Source organism: Lepisma saccharinum, chromosome 1 (assembly GCF_977018435.1).
Source record: "Lepisma saccharinum chromosome 1, izLepSacc3.1, whole genome shotgun sequence".
NCBI lineage: Eukaryota > Metazoa > Arthropoda > Insecta > Zygentoma > Lepismatidae > Lepisma > Lepisma saccharinum.
The window spans coordinates 214,100,943-214,124,462 of NC_139229.1; the positions used below are offsets into that span (position 1 = coordinate 214,100,943).

Genomic DNA, 23,520 nt, shown 5'->3' on the forward strand with positions numbered 1-23,520 from the left:
ATAACAGATATCACAGGTCATCTGAACGAACTGAACTTGAAACTGCAGGGAAGAATCCAGCTGGTGTCAGATTTAATGGGAAACATAAATGGGTTTCGTAATAAACTGAATATTTTCAACGATACTTTGGAGAGGAATAACCTGGTCCATTTTCCAAGCTGTCAGCGGCTGGCAGAAGATGAAGAAACACTGGACTTTTCTGAATTCAGTGCAAATATTAAGGAAATAATGGATGTGTTTGACTCCAGATTTAAAGATTTTGAAGAACTTAAAAGCCGCATCCAGCTATTTAGCAATCCTCTTGGCGTTAACATCGAAGAACAAGAAGCTTCTCTCCAGCTTGAATTGTGTGATTTGCAAGGCGATGTGTTCCTTCAAACTAGCCAAGAAAAGAGTGTTTCAAATAACTTTCAAAGAAACGCTTTGAAAACCTTCGTAGTTTTGGGCAAAGAATCGATGTTCGGCAGCACATACACGTGTGAAAGTGTTTCTTCTTCAATGAAGCTCATCAAGAACCGTTACAGAAGTCGATTGGTAGATTCTTCACTGCTTCACCTTCCGAGACTTTCAAATACAGAAATTGAAGTGGACATTCCAACTTTAATAAAAGAAGCAGATCGGCCTCAATTTTCACATTGAACACTTACTATGAAGGATTCTTATTTGTATGGTGTGTTTTTCATTTCTTTCAATTCATCCATAAGTATTGGGTTTTTGTGAAATAAATTGTAATTATACAATTTTGATTTGTGATTCCATTGTTTTTAATGCCTCATTTTAGAAATTTAGGTCATGTGAAAGTAAGTACTACATACTCAGTTCAGTACTTACAATTTTTGTAATTTTTAATCCCCCCCCCAAAAAAAAAAGAAGAAAATGCGGCCCGCCAATCAACTGCTGGATATAATTTTGGCCCTCAAACCTTTTGAAGTTGGAAACCACTGGTTTATCTGGTGCCAGGGTCCTGAAACGTGGCCCTCGGGCAAGTGCCCGAGAGTTGCCCCTCCCTAGAGCAAGTGCTGGTAACTTTCTATCTCTAAGATGTCTATTGTTTCAGAACATAAATTCAATAAGGTTATACTTCAAGTTGATTAGAATAGAATAGTGCATGAGGTAGACGATGTCAAGAAATGCCCAAATCGAAGACTTACGTACAAAGTAAATGATATTGTCGTAGTAGCTACGGTGCCCCAGTAGTGGAAATTTTCCATAATCAACGCGATCCCTGTGGACATTAGTAACGAGCAAAAGCGGACGGAGCGTAATGTTGATCACACCACCTCCACCATGGCAGAGATCGAGAATGTGTGCGGTCCGACTCTACATCCCTCCTCCCCTGGCATGGAATCGTGTGCAGGATATAATTTGAAATTTATCGAGTGTACAGATAGGCTAATCTGGACTGATTGATTGGTTGATTTGTTGTTTTAAGTCCAATTTATGCACAGAAAGGCTAATTGGGACTGGACCTACAGTTTAAAGTGGGATCCGAACTATATGTACCACCACCGGTTATCGGACCCGGGACCCGTTGATTGCAAGGCGACGACGCTACCACTATATCATCAGGGAGGCCTGTGTCACACACACTGCATACGCACCCACTCACCAAAAGTCCTCTCGGTGGTCGACTTTCGACCTCGTCATCGACGTCCCCGGGTTCGAGTCCTGACATGCTCATTCTTTGGGAGTGTCCTTTCATCAATTCCATCTAGTCATCAGCCATCCTCATGGTCGCGATTAGCTAAATCTGGCAGAAAATCGACACAAATAACGAAACAAATAGAAACAAACAACGCCCTCCCCAGAAGCATTTGAAGCTGGAGCCACTGCAGTGGTGTATGTTCAGTATCTTAAAAAGTCCGAGAACACCTCAACAGCCACTAAATTTAGCGTCAGCAATGCTTAATGAGCAATCCACGCCAAGAAACTCCTCACACTTAGATAACAGCAATCAGCTATCAGGTGGGCAAAGTGCGGCATCCAAAACATGCAGATAATCAGCAACCCTCCAGAGGGAACACGGTGGGCCTTGCAACCCAGCAGTTGGCGTCCATTGATCTTCCCTAACTGCCGTATCAAGTAAGGGGTGCCTCCGCGTCAGCCCCATTACCCAAGGCTATATTTTACTCTCCGCGAACTCCTTTCGGCGAATTCCATTCTCCAGAGGGCTTGTTTAGTAGACGAGCTGGAATTCTGAAGTCGGACAGGGAAAAATTGAACCAATGGGGGGACGGAACACTGGCTGTACTTCCAAAAACTACCGTGTTGCGAGCAGGAAATACTTGCAACTCGCAAAGGGTTCTAGAAGATCTCATGGCTACACAAGGTATATATTTGAACTTCTATGTACGAGCCGTTGGCTGTACGCACTACATGTTGATTCACATTGGTCATTCTTTTGACACATGTTTGAAAATATGAAACAAAAACAAAGAAACATATATATATTGCACGATTCTGGTTCCACAGTCCACGTATTATAAGCTAAGGTTACTCTGTGCGGTTTCTTCGCTCTTATCGGTATCCGCTATCGCCTTTCCTCGTCGTTCTCTCACTTCCCATTAATATCTCCCCACTCGTTGCACTATCTCACTTATGATTCCTCTTCTATCTTCTACCACTTCAATTATTTCCCTCCCTGTTACGTTCTTAACCCACTTGCCTCGCAAATCACGCGTAGAGAGGCAGGCAGATAGCAGATGCTCGTCCGTCTCTCCCTCTCCGCACAAAGAGCATATCGTTTCCCATGCTTCATTCTTCATTTTTACTTGTTTCCAACCCCCAGTCTGAACCATGCTACCCCCCTTTCTTTTTTGACTACTAAATTTATGTATTTTGCTTTTCCCCATTCACTTGAATTCAGTTGGTTCCTTAGTGAAGTCTTCGTCTGGCAGTTGGCTAGTATTTCCTGACTATCTATGTCCAGTAGTCTCTCTCTGATTTGGTTTTCTACTGATGTATCTACCGGTACAAAAACTACAATATTCACCAGGCAGACGTGTTTTAAGGCTGCTTGAGTAAGGTAAATCGACTCTTGTCAAAGGATCGGGACTCGGGAGAGTACTGGTGCTGGTACTCGGCTCCAGTAGGTGGGAGTGTGGTGTTGGCTGCTGCTTAGATGGTAAACCATCACATACTTCTACACTTACATAGATAATTATTAAAAGTATTTTATAGATAATAATATTGACTGATTGATTTAGTTTATTTTACTTTGCTTTCCTGCCACTTTTGGCTAATTGCGAAGATGGTATGAGTGATGATATGATGAATGTACACTCACAAACACCCATCCCCAGGTCCGGATTTGAACCCGGGACCCTTGGCGTCGCAGCGCGATGTGCGAAGAGAATAATTGGTTGGTTGGTTGATTTGGTGTTTCAGTCCACTTTATGCACAGTAAGGCTAATGGGGACTGGACTAAAAGTTTAAAGTGGGATCAGAACCACTAAGAGCCTCACTGGGTATCGAACCCGGGACCCCTTGATTACAAGGCGACGACGACTGCGCCATCGGGGAGGCCAGTACAGAATAATAGTTATATAATGTAACCATAAGGGAAATTTCTTCACAAGCATTTTATGTTGTGTGCCTATGTACGGGATTCTTCCCGCACGGTGGTGTACTCGGCTTCTGTTCTGCCACTTCAACTTGCCTGGAGGCCTCCCTATCCTTTTACACGCGTTTCGAACGCTACATCTTTTCCCTTATCCCAGTGTATGGGCTGGGAGTAGTTGCAAGCCGATTGCAACTACGTCCAGAGTTGCCAACATCAGAACTACAGCGCCCACTCAGAACGTTAAAACACGCATGTCAAAGAAATCATATTCTTGTCTCCTGGACAGGACATTTTTATTTAACGTTTTATAAATCAGAGACCTAAGTATAAATAGCGCCAAGCTTTCTGAAACCTCGGAAAATATGCGAACTACAGCTTTCCCGTAACTTAGCCTAGCGACACTAGCGCCACTGCTATCAAGCCGGGGTTTCAAATGCCTTGGTGGATCTAATAACAGCCGGTTTCATGGTGGGGTGAGCAGCGTCAAACGCTGCGATGTCAGAGCTCGGAGCTTAGACCCCTGGCCAAAGAATGGATGTACCATTGTGTTTGCCCGGTTTATCTATTTCATCTGTTCATCGTCGCGATTAGACCACGAGGTAGAAAATAGACTTAAAATAAACACAATAGAAGTGGATGGAAATAAAGACTAAAATTGGTAAATGCTGTAAGTGCCACACTAATTCAAACACCGTTTTCCACGTTAAACTGTGAAATGTGCCATGCTTTATAATGTCGTAAACGTGAAATGTGGCTGATAGCCCTGTAAGTAGTTCAAAGGGCCTGTAAAGAGGTCTCTAGTGTGAACGTTCTTACGGGCTGATGTGCGGAACGATGCGATTTCCCAACACTTTCGCTTTTGGCGCTTACAAGGTTTACCACTTTTAGTCCTCAAATAGCATTAACAATAAGCTACTTTCGATGTAAAAAATTAAAGTTTGAATTGTGGACGATGGTATGACATTTTCTGAATGTTTCGGTTTCTTTACTGAATGTTGTAGTTTGTGTTTGTGTTTTTTATTCTTAGATATATTTCTATAAGTAGTGTATATTAGTTGTTTCAACGCAATACTTTGTAGGTATCCTCTTTTTTTATCAATTGAATATCACTTTTTGACATATTTTGACAATTTTTTGTCGATGTTTTAGCGTTTAGCGATGTTTTAGTACAAATTTTCACTATACTCATTTTTTTTCCACTCATACTTGGTAGGTATATTATGATCTTACGTGATACAACTTAACCTATCCTTTTTTTACGATTATTTAATTTTTTTACGATCCTAAGTGATATAACTTAACCTATCATTTTTTTTTATTTATGCACTGTTTGAACGTCATCATTTGAGGATCATATTTTGTAGGTATTTTTTTTTATCAATCGAATATAAGTTTTTGACATATTTTGACAATTTTTTGTCGATGTTATAGCGTTTAGCGATGTTTTAGTACAAATTTTCACTGCACTCATTTTTTCCATTTATACTTGGTAGGTATATCACGATCTTACGTGATACAACTTAACCTATCCTTTTTTTTTACGATTTTTTAATTTTTTTTACGATCCTAAGTGATATAACTTAACCTATCATTTTTTTATTTACGCACCGAACTAACCTACAAGGGACTCTGTTTGTTTTAATATTTCAGTATTATAAGGTTTTCACAAATTTTATATAACCTAAAATGTGTTGGATGTTGATTTTTAGTATGTGGCAATTTTTTATGAATTTTAAAACTGCTCTGTGACCCTCTCGTTCTTCACGTCGTAGGCGAAGGACTTCTCTGCAATCAGGATGACACTGCATAGAGTATCCTCGGGCAAGGCGTCGCGGAACTCGCAAACACCCACTCTACAAAAATTCTACTATATGATCTTTCACTGGCTAAGCTAACCTACAAATAGGAATTGGCAGCACTGACTTATAAACCCACTGGGTCTTTTTGGCATGTTTTTTCATGATGTGTTGCCAGGCTATTGGGCATCTTGGCGTATACAATGTATATATTTTGAGAGGGGGGTTATAGCTTTTTATGCTGTACGAATACTAAAAACTTGACAGTGACAACCAACAGAGTAAATAAACCTACATGCAGAAACTAACAACACTAGTTTCTGACAGTGAATTTGAAATAAAATATTAAACAAAATACATGAGTAAGCACTGTGATTACAAATAATACCAGTGTTATCCCCCCCCCCAACTCCAACTGGACAACTGCGGAAAATAATTGTACAACAATTTGTACCTAATTGTACAATACTTGTACCTAATTGTACAACATATACACAGACATAAAAGAGAGAGCCTTCCCGCAACTTACTTCATGCACAATTTATATGATTTTACAACTGTGAAAAGAAAGCATATGTGTTCTGTATGCACATATTCATTCTTATTTTTCGAAGTTGAATGGAAGCACGTGTTTTTACGCTCTCGTAATACTGACCTTGCTCCACTGATTTTAAATTGCTTCCATCCGCTTTTTTTTTCTGTGTTATTTCCGCATGCACGCAACATTCGCTTTCAATAGACAGAAGGAGTGTTAGTATAGCAGGTTTTGAGTTTACAATTTATTAAATTAAACAATAATTTATGTAAGAATATACTTGTACTTAACGAACACAAAATAATAAAAGCACATGAGAATTTTTGCGTGTGTTCATGTTATATGACGACTGAGTAAAAAAATAATGTTGACTCCCCGAAAGATAAAGTACTCCACGTCACCAAAAAAATATCTCCTCTTGTCGATAAGTTGTCACGTTGTAATCAAAGGGTTCTGGGTTCGATACCTACTGGATTCCGATTCTATTTTAAACTGTATGCCCAGTCCTCCGATTAATCTATCTGTGCATAGAGTAAACTTAAAAAGTCGGTTAATTATTGTTGCGATTAAGGATTAAAAAAAAAAGGGGTGGGTGAAGTCAGATTCAAAAAGAATGCCACGTGATTATTTTGATTCAATAGCTTTGTCTAGTTTGCTGCATTTTTTGACTGCACTTATGCGTCTAGTTGGTTACACGGTGCAACCTATCTTGTTGATTTTGGGTGTCATGTAGTGTATTTGGTGTCTGCACCACGTCTTAGAGAGGTGTAATATGTGGTGTGGTGTATGACCACGTGGTGAGTGGTTAACTAATCAAATGAATGTTTAAAGCAGCAGACAGGTATTTGTTGAATCTTCTGAACTTGAACACTGCTATTTGTCTACTCGGTTGAATGTTATTTTTTTTCACCAGCCTGACACCGGGATACACCTGCACTGCATCTAATGTCAAAGAAGTGCAGCGTACTAGACGAGGATATTAAATTGCATACTGATCTATTGCATGCTAACCAAACCTCTTGGGAGGTGGGCCACGGGTCCTCCACATGTATGTATGTATGAAATGCGATTTGGGGGAGGCCAAATTTTAAATTTACAGCTTAATTAATCTGCATGCATGCTTAATGTTTGATTTTTTTGTTTCTAGTTTGACATGAGATACACACAATTTTATTTTTTGAAGTACCTAGGTTAATCTGTGACATACAACTAGCGATCGACACGACCACCTGACACACAGACACAGAGAGAGTGAGCAAATTTAAAATGTGATCTATCGTGAATTAAACTAAGCTCCCTCACCCACCCACATATAGCCTTACAGGTGACTCAAAAGCAGAAATTGGTCATAGCGTGACAGGTTGATCTATCGTGAACTAAACTAACCTCCCCCACTCATACATACACACTATGTCTTACAATAAGTATTAACCTACGACATAAGCCATGGACACACACACACCAAGCCTTCCAGATAGGCTATAAGCAACTCACCTCTTGCAATTGTATAACGGGGGAAATTAACCTACAGCTAGCAACACTGTTTGAGCTGTTTTCGACGAGTAGTGTTACCAAACTTATTTTTTGCAAATAGGTTCTACAGCTAGAGGCTTGAAACATATACCCTACCAGAGTATGCCAACTTACCTCATGTAAAAATATTACCTAGTACGGGTTAAGCTGTGACATACAACTAGCGAACGACACGACCACCTGACACACAGACAGCTTATACGCAGTTTTTCCTACACACGTACTGGGTTTAAAAGATAACTTGCAACAACCATTTCACTCACCTCCTATCATATAATAAAATTACCACAGGTTTTTGATATTTGCTGCCAGAACATGGTGGTTTTAGACTGGAAATTCAGCCCGATTATTCTATTTGTGCAAGAGAAAAATGATGATGCCTGTATTTGGAATATATAATTCTTCTTACGGTATTTTGCGTGCCCCAGTAACCTTGTTTTCGATTCACGGAAGCTATGACGTGTATTTCCTGTTTCGCGAACATACGAGAATTTTTCACAATGTCGCATCAGATAATATATTGCAAGAGCGAGTTGGTTGTGTATATAAATCTAGTCTTGGGGAATGGACATGAATATAATGTCAAAATTATTGCATAACTTAAAAAGAATATTTATTGCACTGTGTTTTCTAGCAAAGGTAAATGCGGAATGCCCCGGCCCCTCAGAGATTCGAATACTGTTAGTTAAACAGCAAGCATTGTCATATGGACTGACGATGAGAGTTCAAACTTCAGACGATTTTTGTTAATCTACGAAAAGCCAAGAGGCGAACGGAGATCACTACGAAAATTGTAACGCGAGGCTATTTTGGCTAATGGCAACGATGAGGATGAATAATGGTTGTTTTGATGAAATTGAAAAAGTGGGACACGTCTGCTTCGAAGTGCATTACACCAACAACTACAATTGTCTCTCTTCCCCACACGAGGCGATTAACAGAGGTGTATTTTTGCCGGTCTACGACTCTGAGGGCTCAAGTTACAATGTTTATCTATAGCTGTACATATTTAAAAATGACCTGAGCAATTAAATGTTACAATACAGATTCTGATTTTTGTTGGATGACGTAGGTTGCAATCCCACCTCCGATGGCGTATAGACTTAAATGTTTCCATAACATGAAATACTGTTAATGGAAATCTGTTGTTTCTAATGTGAAAATCATATAACAAGAACCCAAACACATAAATAATCAGACAAGATGTCAACGGTGCGTTCATAACTAACAAGTGATTATTCAAAAATTGAAATGGTGCAGGGGGGAAACAACCAACTAACTAACTAGGCTTCTTAAACCCGAGGACAGCAAATACAAGGCTATTCTGATCTGAGAAAGATTTCTATCTATTTTTTTTCCATCCCAACCGATTTTTTTAGGTCTATTCAACCTCTTATGGTACACGAGCTCCCACTGCCCTGATGGTGGAGGAAGCGAATCTATTTGGACATGAAAGAGCATTATGTGTGGGAGACTATAATTTATACACGTGGTTGCTTGGATGCTTACAGAGGATGCCATAGCTCGTGTGATTGAGGCATTTTATTAAGCACATATTTTGATGAGTGTAAAGAATTAAATAAGTCACAAGGGGCTGAGGCATGGTTCGAATTTCTCGATCTGGGTATGGATGCAGACAGATACGAAGTTTTGTGTGTGGACACAAATGATAATGGAAAAATGCCGTTCACCCCGATAGCATAGTGGTAATGTTGTTCTTGCCTCGTTTCCATCGACAACATAGTGGTTATACTGTCCAATATTAAGAAGTTCTCAAAATTATTCAATCACTCTCTCTCTTCTTCTTCTATCATCTCGGTAACCAAAAAAAGGTTTTCTCAAACGTTTAGACGGCTACGAAAACGTTGAAATGTAAAATATTGTTGCATTGTAATCAAAAAAGAATTTGTTGAATATGCCTAACCTAAAATAAAATTCAAGAATTAATAGAGTTAAACATTTGCTACTCTGAAATGGCGATGGCTATCATAACATTATTTTCAGCAGGATAATAATGACAATATTATATATATTAAGGATTAGGTCCGAGGGATTCTTATTTACTACACTTGCTTCTAACCTGTCCACACTGGAAACCGAAAACACAAGTACGAGACACTAACTTGGGAGAGGACATGCATGTCCTCTCCCAAGTTAGTGTCTCGTACTTGTGTTTTCGGTTTCCAGTGTGGACAGGTTAGAAGCAAGTGTAGTAAATAAGAATCCCTCGGACCTAATCCTTAATATATATAATATTGTCATTATTATCCTGCTGAAAATAATGTTATGATAGCCATCGCCATTTCAGAGTAGCAAATGTTTAACTCTATTAATTCTTGAATTTTATTTTAGGTTAGGCATATTCAACAAATTCTTTTTTGATTACAATGCAACAATATTTTACATTTCAACGTTTTCGTAGCCGTCTAAACGTTTGAGAAAACCTTTTTTTGGTTACCGAGATGATAGAAGAAGAAGAGAGAGAGTGATTGAATAATTTTGAGAACTTCTTAATATTGGACAGTATAACCACTATGTTGTCGATGGAAACGAGGCAAGAACAACATTACCACTATGCTATCGGGGTGAACGGCATTTTTCCATTATCATTTGTGTCCACACACAAAACTTCGTATCTGTCTGCATCCATACCCAGATCGAGAAATTCGAACCATGCCTCAGCCCCTTGTGACTTATTTAATTCTTTACACTCATCAAAATATGTGCTTAATAAAATGCCTCAATCACACGAGCTATGGCATCCTCTGTAAGCATCCAAGCAACCACGTGTATAAATTATAGTCTCCCACACATAATGCTCTTTCATGTCCAAATAGATTCGCTTCCTCCACCATCAGGGCAGTGGGAGCTCGTGTACCATAAGAGGTTGAATAGACCTAAAAAAATCGGTTGGGATGGAAAAAAAATAGATAGAAATCTTTCTCAGATCAGAATAGCCTTGTATTTGCTGTCCTCGGGTTTAAGAAGCCTAGTTAGTTAGTTGGTTGTTTCCCCCCTGCACCATTTCAATTTTTGAATAATCACTTGTTAGTTATGAACGCACCGTTGACATCTTGTCTGATTATTTATGTGTTTGGGTTCTTGTTATATGATTTTCACATTAGAAACAACAGATTTCCATTAACAGTATTTCATGTTATGGAAACATTTAAGTCTATACGCCATCGGAGGTGGGATTGCAACCTACGTCATCCAACAAAAATCAGAATCTGTATTGTAACATTTAATTGCTCAGGTCATTTTTAAATATGTACAGCTATAGATAAACATTGTAACTTGAGCCCTCAGAGTCGTAGACCGGCAAAAATACACCTCTGTTAATCGCCTCGTGTGGGGAAGAGAGACAATTGTAGTTGTTGGTGTAATGCACTTCGAAGCAGACGTGTCCCACTTTTTCAATTTCATCAAAACAACCATTATTCATCCTCATCGTTGCCATTAGCCAAAATAGCCTCGCGTTACAATTTTCGTAGTGATCTCCGTTCGCCTCTTGGCTTTTCGTAGATTAACAAAAATCGTCTGAAGTTTGAACTCTCATCGTCAGTCCATATGACAATGCTTGCTGTTTAACTAACAGTATTCGAATCTCTGAGGGGCCGGGGCATTCCGCATTTACCTTTGCTAGAAAACACAGTGCAATAAATATTCTTTTTAAGTTATGCAATAATTTTGACATTATATTCATGTCCATTCCCCAAGACTAGATTTATATACACAACCAACTCGCTCTTGCAATATATTATCTGATGCGACATTGTGAAAAATTCTCGTATGTTCGCGAAACAGGAAATACACGTCATAGCTTCCGTGAATCGAAAACAAGGTTACTGGGGCACGCAAAATACCGTAAGAAGAATTATATATTCCAAATACAGGCATCATCATTTTTCTCTTGCACAAATAGAATAATCGGGCTGAATTTCCAGTCTAAAACCACCATGTTCTGGCAGCAAATATCAAAAACCTGTGGTAATTTTATTATATGATAGGAGGTGAGTGAAATGGTTGTTGCAAGTTATCTTTTAAACCCAGTACGTGTGTAGGAAAAACTGCGTATAAGCTGTCTGTGTGTCAGGTGGTCGTGTCGTTCGCTAGTTGTATGTCACAGCTTAACCCGTACTAGGTAATATTTTTACATGAGGTAAGTTGGCATACTCTGGTAGGGTATATGTTTCAAGCCTCTAGCTGTAGAACCTATTTGCAAAAAATAAGTTTGGTAACACTACTCGTCGAAAACAGCTCAAACAGTGTTGCTAGCTGTAGGTTAATTTCCCCCGTTATACAATTGCAAGAGGTGAGTTGCTTATAGCCTATCTGGAAGGCTTGGTGTGTGTGTGTCCATGGCTTATGTCGTAGGTTAATACTTATTGTAAGACATAGTGTGTATGTATGAGTGGGGGAGGTTAGTTTAGTTCACGATAGATCAACCTGTCACGCTATGACCAATTTCTGCTTTTGAGTCACCTGTAAGGCTATATGTGGGTGGGTGAGGGAGCTTAGTTTAATTCACGATAGATCACATTTTAAATTTGCTCACTCTCTCTGTGTCTGTGTGTCAGGTGGTCGTGTCGATCGCTAGTTGTATGTCACAGATTAACCTAGGTACTTCAAAAAATAAAATTGTGTGTATCTCATGTCAAACTAGAAACAAAAAAATCAAACATTAAGCATGCATGCAGATTAATTAAGCTGTAAATTTAAAATTTGGCCTCCCCCAAATCGCATTTCATACATACATACATGTGGAGGACCCGTGGCCCACCTCCCAAGAGGTTTGGTTAGCATGCAATAGATCAGTATGCAATTTAATATCCTCGTCTAGTACGCTGCACTTCTTTGACATTAGATGCAGTGCAGGTGTATCCCGGTGTCAGGCTGGTGAAAAAAAATAACATTCAACCGAGTAGACAAATAGCAGTGTTCAAGTTCAGAAGATTCAACAAATACCTGTCTGCTGCTTTAAACATTCATTTGATTAGTTAACCACTCACCACGTGGTCATACACCACACCACATATTACACCTCTCTAAGACGTGGTGCAGACACCAAATACACTACATGACACCCAAAATCAACAAGATAGGTTGCACCGTGTAACCAACTAGACGCATAAGTGCAGTCAAAAAATGCAGCAAACTAGACAAAGCTATTGAATCAAAATAATCACGTGGCATTCTTTTTGAATCTGACTTCACCCACCCCTTTTTTTTTTAATCCTTAATCGCAACAATAATTAACCGACTTTTTAAGTTTACTCTATGCACAGATAGATTAATCGGAGGACTGGGCATACAGTTTAAAATAGAATCGGAATCCAGTAGGTATCGAACCCAGAACCCTTTGATTACAACGTGACAACTTATCGACAAGAGGAGATATTTTTTTGGTGACGTGGAGTACTTTATCTTTCGGGGAGTCAACATTATTTTTTTACTCAGTCGTCATATAACATGAACACACGCAAAAATTCTCATGTGCTTTTATTATTTTGTGTTCGTTAAGTACAAGTATATTCTTACATAAATTATTGTTTAATTTAATAAATTGTAAACTCAAAACCTGCTATACTAACACTCCTTCTGTCTATTGAAAGCGAATGTTGCGTGCATGCGGAAATAACACAGAAAAAAAAAGCGGATGGAAGCAATTTAAAATCAGTGGAGCAAGGTCAGTATTACGAGAGCGTAAAAACACGTGCTTCCATTCAACTTCGAAAAATAAGAATGAATATGTGCATACAGAACACATATGCTTTCTTTTCACAGTTGTAAAATCATATAAATTGTGCATGAAGTAAGTTGCGGGAAGGCTCTCTCTTTTATGTCTGTGTATATGTTGTACAATTAGGTACAAGTATTGTACAATTAGGTACAAATTGTTGTACAATTATTTTCCGCAGTTGTCCAGTTGGAGTTGGGGGGGGGGATAACACTGGTATTATTTGTAATCACAGTGCTTACTCATGTATTTTGTTTAATATTTTATTTCAAATTCACTGTCAGAAACTAGTGTTGTTAGTTTCTGCATGTAGGTTTATTTACTCTGTTGGTTGTCACTGTCAAGTTTTTAGTATTCGTACAGCATAAAAAGCTATAACCCCCCTCTCAAAATATATACATTGTATACGCCAAGATGCCCAATAGCCTGGCAACACATCATGAAAAAACATGCCAAAAAGACCCAGTGGGTTTATAAGTCAGTGCTGCCAATTCCTATTTGTAGGTTAGCTTAGCCAGTGAAAGATCATATAGTAGAATTTTTGTAGAGTGGGTGTTTGCGAGTTCCGCGACGCCTTGCCCGAGGATACTCTATGCAGTGTCATCCTGATTGCAGAGAAGTCCTTCGCCTACGACGTGAAGAACGAGAGGGTCACAGAGCAGTTTTAAAATTCATAAAAAATTGCCACATACTAAAAATCAACATCCAACACATTTTAGGTTATATAAAATTTGTGAAAACCTTATAATACTGAAATATTAAAACAAACAGAGTCCCTTGTAGGTTAGTTCGGTGCGTAAATAAAAAAATGATAGGTTAAGTTATATCACTTAGGATCGTAAAAAAAATTAAAAAATCGTAAAAAAAAAGGATAGGTTAAGTTGTATCACGTAAGATCGTGATATACCTACCAAGTATAAATGGAAAAAATGAGTGCAGTGAAAATTTGTACTAAAACATCGCTAAACGCTATAACATCGACAAAAAATTGTCAAAATATGTCAAAAACTTATATTCGATTGATAAAAAAAAAATACCTACAAAATATGATCCTCAAATGATGACGTTCAAACAGTGCATAAATAAAAAAAATGATAGGTTAAGTTATATCACTTAGGATCGTAAAAAAATTAAATAATCGTAAAAAAAGGATAGGTTAAGTTGTATCACGTAAGATCATAATATACCTACCAAGTATGAGTGGAAAAAAAATGAGTATAGTGAAAATTTGTACTAAAACATCGCTAAACGCTAAAACATCGACAAAAAATTGTCAAAATATGTCAAAAAGTGATATTCAATTGATAAAAAAAGAGGATACCTACAAAGTATTGCGTTGAAACAACTAATATACACTACTTCTATAACTTTAAAAATGTTTCTATAGTGTGTGAATAAAGTTGTTTTGACATTTTTCAAGTTGTGGAAATTTCAGCTGCTCATTTACAATATCATAATATAATCAAACTTTCATAAAGTTTTTCACTTTACCCTCAGGTACCCATTTATTTGAGGCTGGGTGTAACCCGGGGTTGTTTTATGCAGGAACAATGCCGGCAAAATTCCGACCTTTGGTCACAGTTTGATTGTCAATATATTGTGGCATCATTATAACCAGAGTGGGATTTGAAGAGGGATAAGGGGGAATTTCCCATTCTGTTTTCTATGTGCTGGGGGGAGGGGTTGAGATCGGGTGTCGTTAGAAGGGAAGAGGTTGTTTCTTCTCAATTCTTGTGTGAACAAATGCTCTGTACGTACTAGTTATGCGATTACGAGTGTCCAATCACCAGTTTCCTAGCTCTGGCGATAAGGTCACATGAAAACCGGAATACTTGATATAAGTGTACTTTCTCCTGCATGTAGCAGATAAATGCTACAACATTGTGTATTTGGGCGGCAATTGAAGAGCTCGCCCGCACGTTAGGATCCTCGGTGTCATCTTACCGAAACAACCAAAGTTAGCCCCTTTGCTGAAACTTTGTCTAGCCAATTCTCATCCCCTGTTTAATCAAAGAGCGCCGGTAGGGGATCGGCTCGCAACAAGGAGACTAATTACGGATTCCGTCCAATGAGCCAGACCGTGATGGCAATACGCTGGGGGATGTCACCAGCGGAGACATCGGGGAAGGAAGAAAGAGGTTCTCCGGTCCTAGAACCTCCGGATGCCGCCAAGTAAAGGCACTTGAATATTTATATATATGTGGACCGTATAAAATAAAACCATTTCCGATCAGACCTTGCAAAAAACTAGTAAATGATAGTTGTGTCGGTACACAAAATTTTGTCTTCAATGTATGTAATGTTTACCTAGATATTCGTTCAATTAATACAGATTTAAACACACAGATTGCCTCATCAGCAACAATATTTATGACACGCGGATTTGGTAAGTTATACACGTATTTAGATCTTATGAGTTACACATTTGTAGCAAAAATTCTGTCTGAGATGTGATACATTTAAAAAAAAATCGATTGTTGACTTCTTTACAGTTTTACTCCTATAGACAGACCTATGTACTAAAGGAGACTATATGAATTGCAAGAAGATAGCCTCTTGGACTTCTGCATTATACGTTTTGATCTCTTGTAAGATCTGAGTAATTGACAGTTATCCATTGACTAGCACTGTAGGCTACGATACACCAAAATATGGTCTATTGACTAAATGTCATACTTATAACTATTATCCTGATATATTAATTTAAAATTATCGTCGTCTTTTTGTGGAATACAACCAACACTTCCAAGTTAAAGTTTCATGTCTTGTAAATGCATCCGTTGGCCAAACCTATTCATACACTGAACTTAATAGATAACACATTTATTAATTACAATCAATCACACATAATGCCTCACATTACAAGATGCTTTCATAATCCATTTCTTGTTTAATTCTGTTTCCTTTGTAACCTAGTAACAGATCTCAAGTAAATATAGTACACTATTAATATAAATAAATTCTACCTCCACGAGTCAGCACAAAAATATACAAATTCTAATGTATCGAGGTTATGTAAAATGTAATCAATTTAGTTAGATCTATATCAGAATCACAATGCAGAAAACTCACGAATTACACAGTATGTAATCATTGAACATCCTCCTTGTTTCCTCCTTGTTATCCAGACCTTGCTACCTCAGACTATTACATTTTCCACAAACTCAAAATGCACCCCAAAGATGCTGAATTTAGGGACATTGGTGACATCATACCATCAGTAGAGGCATGGTTTGCAGACCAAGTGAAAGACTTCTATAACCAAGGGATAGAATTGCTGCAGGAACATTCTGTCAAGTGTGTCCACCTGAAAGGGCACTACGTTCTTTTCAAAACCCTCTCGTACATATATATGTGTGTGTGTGTGAGGTGGGGGGTTTCGGGGTGTATTGTAGAATTGCAAAAATACTTGTAATAAAGAATAGGCTATAATTCGCATGTAAAATATGTTTAAACTAGCACTTCTTACGCAATTAGGAAAGTAAATACGTATTAACAAGTTTTAACACGTTTTCACTTATGAGAACAGTAGTTTGAACCTCAAATTGCTGCGTGTTCCAAAATTGAAACCCCGTAGGGAACACATTTCTGATCCAAGTTTAAACTAAAGGTCGTTCGTTTCAGATGAGGCTACTTGTGCCCAAAGTTAGAATTTAATTTCTTTTAAGTTCACTTAATGCACAGATAGGCTAATTGGAATTGGACCTACAGTTTAAAAAGGGATCAGGGTCATGTACCTCCAATGTATATCAAACCCAAAACTCCTTGATTACAATGCGACGACGTTACTCCAACGCCTTTTCAATCTTTCTCAAACTGAACATTTACATTATGTGCGAAAGGAGTTCCTGCAATAGTGCGCGTTTAAAGTTGATACATCTTCTTAAAGAGTATTCGTATTACGGCTTTCCAATTGTCCACAAAAAGAAACCTTGTTGGACATATGTAGAGCACACGTACGAAACGATAAAAAGAAGACATATGCTTCTGTCTTTGGACAAAATAATTTCATACAACTTTAATGCCTTATTATTTAGTGGAGAGCAGAAAGACTTGACAGTGAAACTAGTTGTAAATTACAAGTTTGTTTATATCTTCATTGGAATGACAGAAAGAGTATATTAGTATCACGCCATCATGTTGGACTTGTTCGTTTTTTGAAGGCACGATCTTATTGGAGGCGGTGTGTTAAGGGGAAGGCAACGGGTTTGACCGTCCAAGGGAATTGTTTACGCCAATTTATGCAAATGTACACTAGTCTTGACTAGACACAGCTAAAAGTGAGATCCGAACCACTGCAATATGATCCACTGAGAATCGAACACAGGAAATATGACAAACATGCTTTGTTGCCGAAGAACTCCACTGATGCTCCGGGAATAAATTTTGCATGGAAGTTGTGGTGGTATAAGTTACTTTGCAAGCATAAGGCCTGGTTACATTGGAGAGAAAACATTGCCGGACAGCAAGAACACAAAGGAAGTCGTAGAATAAGAAACAACCCGGAGGCTCGGTGCCCGAACGTTTTAAGTGGTCCACTTACGATCTCGAGTTTCAGTCTGGGCATGGATGTTCTTTGTGAGTGTTCCCTCATCAATTTCATCTAAATTATCACTCATCCTCGTCGACGCGATTAGTCAAAAGTGGCAGAAAAATGATGCTAAATAACAAAAATACAAATAAGAAACTGGGAAGTTCTTTACGTAAGGAAACATAATGGAAAAGTTGTTTTGTGGAGATCGTTAACCTACAGACACTGGAGACCGGAAGATTAAATGCCAAAAATGAAGTTGTAAACAATATTATTTGTGGTAAATAATGTCTGCACATTCTTATTAAACTGAGAATTACTTAAGGTACAGTTACAGAAATAATGCAAACTTTACCGTAAAAGTACCAACAACTTGATTCATAATGCACACAAGTTAAAGTATACGTTTTATGTTTCATGTTTACTCGAGTTTTGTATTATGCTTTGTGACGAGCACAATAGTTACAATGTTGTGTTATGATAAGTTTACAATGTGAATTTATGAACGTACGTGTTCAAAATGTAACAATAAACAGTTTGTAAAAAGTTATGTACCATATCTAAGTTATGAATACATAAATATTACTAATGAATTCTAGTTTTGTGTTGATAAAATGTGTAGGTTTCAGCTTTTCGTTGTATACAATGCTCCATTGGTGGAATCTGTGAGGACTGAATGGAAATTGTGTTTAATCAGTTGGTCCAATATGATGTAATGTGTATATTGTGTTACTATCTACTCTATGACTACAGTCCTGTGTTCTGGCTCCTGTTGTTGACAGCACTACCAATAAATTAATGTATGTATAGGAACCTCACTCATTTTCATGAGTGCATTTTCACTGCTCTGCGTTACATCCTTCACATGAATTGTCAGCGATAGCCCCATATACATGAGCACAAATGCACTCATGGTGATGATTACACCCAAGCATCAACCTTTTCCTTTTTTTGGTAATCAAAATTGACAAGGAATGTTATTTTCCATTAGAGTCCTCTCAAAAACATCAACAAAAATAAGGATGATGACATAACTCCATTATGTTGTGGAACTCAGGACTGTCTCTCTCAGTGTGGACGGCAATAAAAGCATATCTGGACCAACCAATAACAGGTTATGCAATCGTTTTTCCTCTCAACAAGCTCGCAGCATCGATTTACCTGTGGGTGCGAGGACAAGACAAATACACCCAGCAGCAATTGTAAATCTTCACGTATCTGACAGCCATATCGTTCCATGCATGGTTTGACGCGGGATTCGAGGGGCGAAGAGGAAAACTTAACCTCTCACTGAATTGATTCAAATTGGAATTGTCTTTGAAAGAAAACCTACAAGGCCGTTCACAATGAGGCAGTTAGTGCCCACTGCTGGAGAATTCAGATTTCAGGCTAGAATATCGGAAGATGAGGGCGTGTGTGTTATTAGGTCATTCAGTACGAAAGTAATCGAGGATCAATCTACATACTTATATTGTTATTTTTACGCCATATTTTGGCCCTCGAGTTGTGACGATGAGATTGCTCCCTCAATAAACCCTTCATTTATTTATTATTAATGAACTCGACAGGCTGATGCCCATTTCTTATCCACGTGTTCAAATTTTTCAAACAAAGAAAAAAATTGACTTACGTAATCACGAAACTATTGATAATATCTAGACAACAGTTAAAGAAAACTACACGAAAATTCACGTCAATGCTCTAGAAGCAATTCTAAGCGTATGTAATTTTTCATATTTTGAAATATCCAAGAGGTTTATCGAATGGAAACGAAAATTTGAAAAAATTCGCCCATTCGCATGTCAAAGGTTCAGCCGAGGTACGACGGTATGGACATGTACCAATTACGTCACTTTCAAGGTGAACTCAATTATATAATTATGGAACTCAATTTCAACTGAATAAAAACGCATTCAATCCAGTTCAACAGTGTTGAAGATCTATTTTATTTCTGTCTTACTGTAGTGTGTTCAGTCAGTAGTTAAAATTATCGTATTCAATCTCTATGCCATATTGTGGGATTTACCACCTTGATTGGGACATGCACAACCATCAACGTAGGGTGTAGGTGTCTGCCTACATTCAAAACCACGACTACATCCCAAACGTGATTCGACTCTAGAAGCATAAAGAACATGATTTAAAAGAGCGTGCACTACGCCGTTTTCCTTGAATAATTTCACTCACGTCAACGAGCAGGCGATGAAAAGTTATCACTTTTTACCTTGCGTCACAAATGATGCAATTTTCAAACCTGCAAAGAACCATCATCTATCAACATCATTTCTTTCGGCAAGATCTTATCGTCAAATCGAATATCAACCGCGCCAGCCGATCCGAGACGGGACCTGTTATCCTGCGCAAGTCTGCGAGACGTCCACCGCTGGAAATCAAGACATTTCTGGTCAATCTGTTTACGTCACACACTTTTTCCAGCTTCTTACCTTGCTCCTCCAGTTCTTATGCACCCTTTCCCTCGGAATGGGCACGCTTTTTATTCTCCATTGAAATGGGATCACGGGTAAAGATAGCGAGAAAGATTGGTATCTCGTTGGAAGACCAAAGGTCCTCCTGAGCCATATTTACGACCATACCAACCACTACATAAAGCTAAGGATAGGCTTAAAAAGAGATTTAGGAGGAGAGACAAAAAAAAAAAATACAAGGAATCTTGCTTTTGCAAGAGGTATGAATGGCGCTTTTATTGCCAACACTTATTAACGTTAATTTAAGACATAGAACTGCCAGGGGACGTAATGCTGTGATGAATGGTTGGCTATGTTGCAACAGGGATATCCCGGTTCCGCGAAACACTAAAAGAAATGCAAGGTTTCTTATTGTTGATGTTCCCTTTTTATCCTTACATGATTGCCTGTTTTAGTTTTACCTCCATGTGGAACCCGGATCAAGGGTCCTTTGAAGACCTTCTCGGGCTGTTTGGGATGTAACTTCCGGTGATTTTCGGTAAACAGAGGCGTGAGATCTGGTTGTTGTAGTGAGATTTTATTGTTGATGGTGGGCGAAGTGGCTCTTAAGTGTGTAGTTGTGTTATATAATTTTCTTGGGTCTGAATTCCATTCGAACATTTTCGAAAGACTTCAATAAAGATAGGCCATTACAAGTGGAATAGAAAAATATTACCACTATGATCATGGTTGTTTTTTGTGGTATATATTTACGTTCTCACCTCATCTGCATCATTACCAATGGTGATCTGTAGTGGTTGGTCATTGATCCAAGCATAGGCTACTTGAACACAAGAAAGTGTGAACCGATATTCAATATCTCAGAAATAATAGACTGAGAAGAAATATTGATCCTTATTCAGCATGAACGATGTCAATCTTTAGTACACTTTAGTAAAAAAAAAAAAAAAAAAAAAAAGTTTTCCAAATTTCCCTTAACGGCAAACCATTCTAGTGAAATATTCACGTCGGGCACTGGGAAATGTAAGTGTAAAAACTATCAACTGGAAACCGAATTGATACAGGCTATGAAGGTTTCGGAGCTTGAACACACGGCCAAGATGTATGGGCTGTGTTGTCCTGAGTGCCCCTACGGTTGGTGTCGAGACGACATGAGACTATGCTTGGCAAACTCGTCTCGTGTGTGACAAGATCTGCCTTATTCTTGGTCGGGTACTAGTTGTACACTCCTGTTCACATACAGGCTACACCAACTATAACGTCCTTCGTCTCCCCAATCCGAGAGAAAACTACAGCCACAAATCTAAGGGTGTAGTGCACACCGACAAAGGAAGGCTACTTCGGAGTTGCCAAGCCTCTTGCCACTCACCCTCCCCTTGGAGAGGGTTGCGCAAGTGGATGTTCTTCTCTTGCTCCCTTCTGTATTGTTCAAGAGTGGCGAAAGAATAGGTCCAGTCCCTTTGTTTCGTAACGTTCTTGTCTTCATTTCTCCCTCACACATATGCCGCTGGGCGACGTAGTAACCATAGCCAGAGGAGGGCTAGCTGCTGATAGATGAGACGAGAGAAAAGATGTGGCAACGCTTTCGACTGTCAACAGTGGCACGGGTTGTGGTTTCGGCAAGAACAGGGATGAGGTAAGGACACTATAAAGTGGCGAGTACTTTAGTGGCACAATGTATGTGGACAGTTGAAGTATGTGACACTTGATCTTCATCGGAGTGTACATTGCATCAACCAGGATACCCCAAAGGTTCGAAGGCGATTAGATGCCACCCTAACCATGAAAGATGCCATCTGTGTATTCCTGGATAAATAAAAATTAGGAGTCGTAATAATATTGCTTTATACCGGAGCTACAAATTAGAGCCAATCACAATGGCACAATAGTAATGCCCCTCCGAACACGTGAATAACTCACCTGGAAGAGCAGGTACCCGCTGTCGTACATCCAGTACTCTGTGGGCGGCGTCGGCGTGGAGGAGCTGGAGGAGTCCCCCTGCTTCTCGGAGGGCCTCTGCTCCACCAGGGACACCTTCTGTAGCTGGATGGCGAGGCATCGCTGCAAGATGAGGAGGCAGCGAGACGGTCGCGGTGCCTCCCTCCCATCCCGAGACACGCTCATCTTCCTTCTACATGGGGACCTGCAACAAAAGAAAGATACCATGTAAGAGAAGTTTCCAAATCATGATATGGAGCACACGTTTGAAAAACATGCAGAGGTGTAAGGGTTGATCCTTCCACGTAGGTCACCCAATTGTCAACCTCACTTCTGCATTTTGCAGACAAACGAGGCTCGGCATATGTGTTTTGTCCTTATGTGTGCTGAGTGCCCCTTTGCAGCCTCAGCTTTTCACCGAAGTCAGAATGTTTTAATATTTTAGTTAATGACATGACATTAATTTAGGAAAGGTAAGGGGCTGGACCCCGTAGAACGTGACGGGTGCAAAATAGCCTCTAAGTGCTGACGCACACAAAAAATTAGATTTCAAATTCAAAAACATGCAGATATCATAGGATGTCCACGACATCTGCACAAAGGCTGTCATAATGAAGTTGACAAGAAAGTTCATGTATTTACACCGAAATCCTAGCTTGCGCTATCTCACGCTAGCAGGAACATCATTTACGACTGGAAGTCGTAATTCATACATATCAACAATGTTAAGGAACTGCCTCCACTTTAGAACCCGTGGAGTTGCTCCACGACAACGTGAACACCATGAGCTTGACAGTGAAAGAAAATAGCCTATACTTCTTCAATCTTCAAAGATGGCCCAATTCAGAGGTGCATATAACCGATTTCAAGCAAAAACCATGTTTCTTTGTTACTTTCGTCACAGATTAGTAATGAATAATTTACCACACGTGGCCTGTCTAAAAAGTATCCGACCTTTTCTTTTCCCGCGGAAAATATCTATAGTACGTTGGCTACACTCTGCACAGAGGTGAAGGGAACCTTCATACACGTGCACGCATGTTGCTGGGCGTGTTAGGCCCGTAAGTTGATGAGGGGTAGCTGGCGAGTGAGGTAGTGTTTCTGTGTAATGTTGCATTTCCTTCTTCGCTAGGATGACGGAACGTGTGGAGCAGAGATACTCTATCAAGTTTTGCCCGAAGCTTGGGGGATACGCAAACGAAAATAATTCGCAAGATTCAACAAGCATTTGGTGATGATGACATGATAGTTACCCAAATAAAGGACTGGTAGAACCGCTTCAAAATTGGCCGCACATCGGTGGAGAGTGGTGATCAACAAGGCGGAATGCAGAAAACGTTGAGAAAGTGAGGTCCTTCATAATGGAAGATCGTCGTTTGACAGTCAGGGGAATTGCTGATGGCATTGGTATTAGCAAAGATTCTGTCAAAACTTGTGCCCAAGCTGCTTTCGCAGGAAC

General features: G+C 39.1%; 1 protein-coding gene across 1 annotated transcript in view; it reads right to left on the bottom strand.

Annotated features, from left to right (window-relative positions):
* The window catches only part of ko (Stork-head domain-containing protein knockout), a 330,525-nt gene that overhangs the window by 132,354 nt on the left and 174,651 nt on the right, over nucleotides 1–23,520 (bottom strand). Inside the window, exon 2 of the mRNA XM_083112049.1 lies at nucleotides 22,044–22,266. Within this exon, the coding sequence (XP_082968175.1) occupies nucleotides 22,044–22,247 (204 nt within the window). The 5' untranslated portion in view covers nucleotides 22,248–22,266. The remainder of the gene's footprint in view (nucleotides 1–22,043; nucleotides 22,267–23,520) is intronic.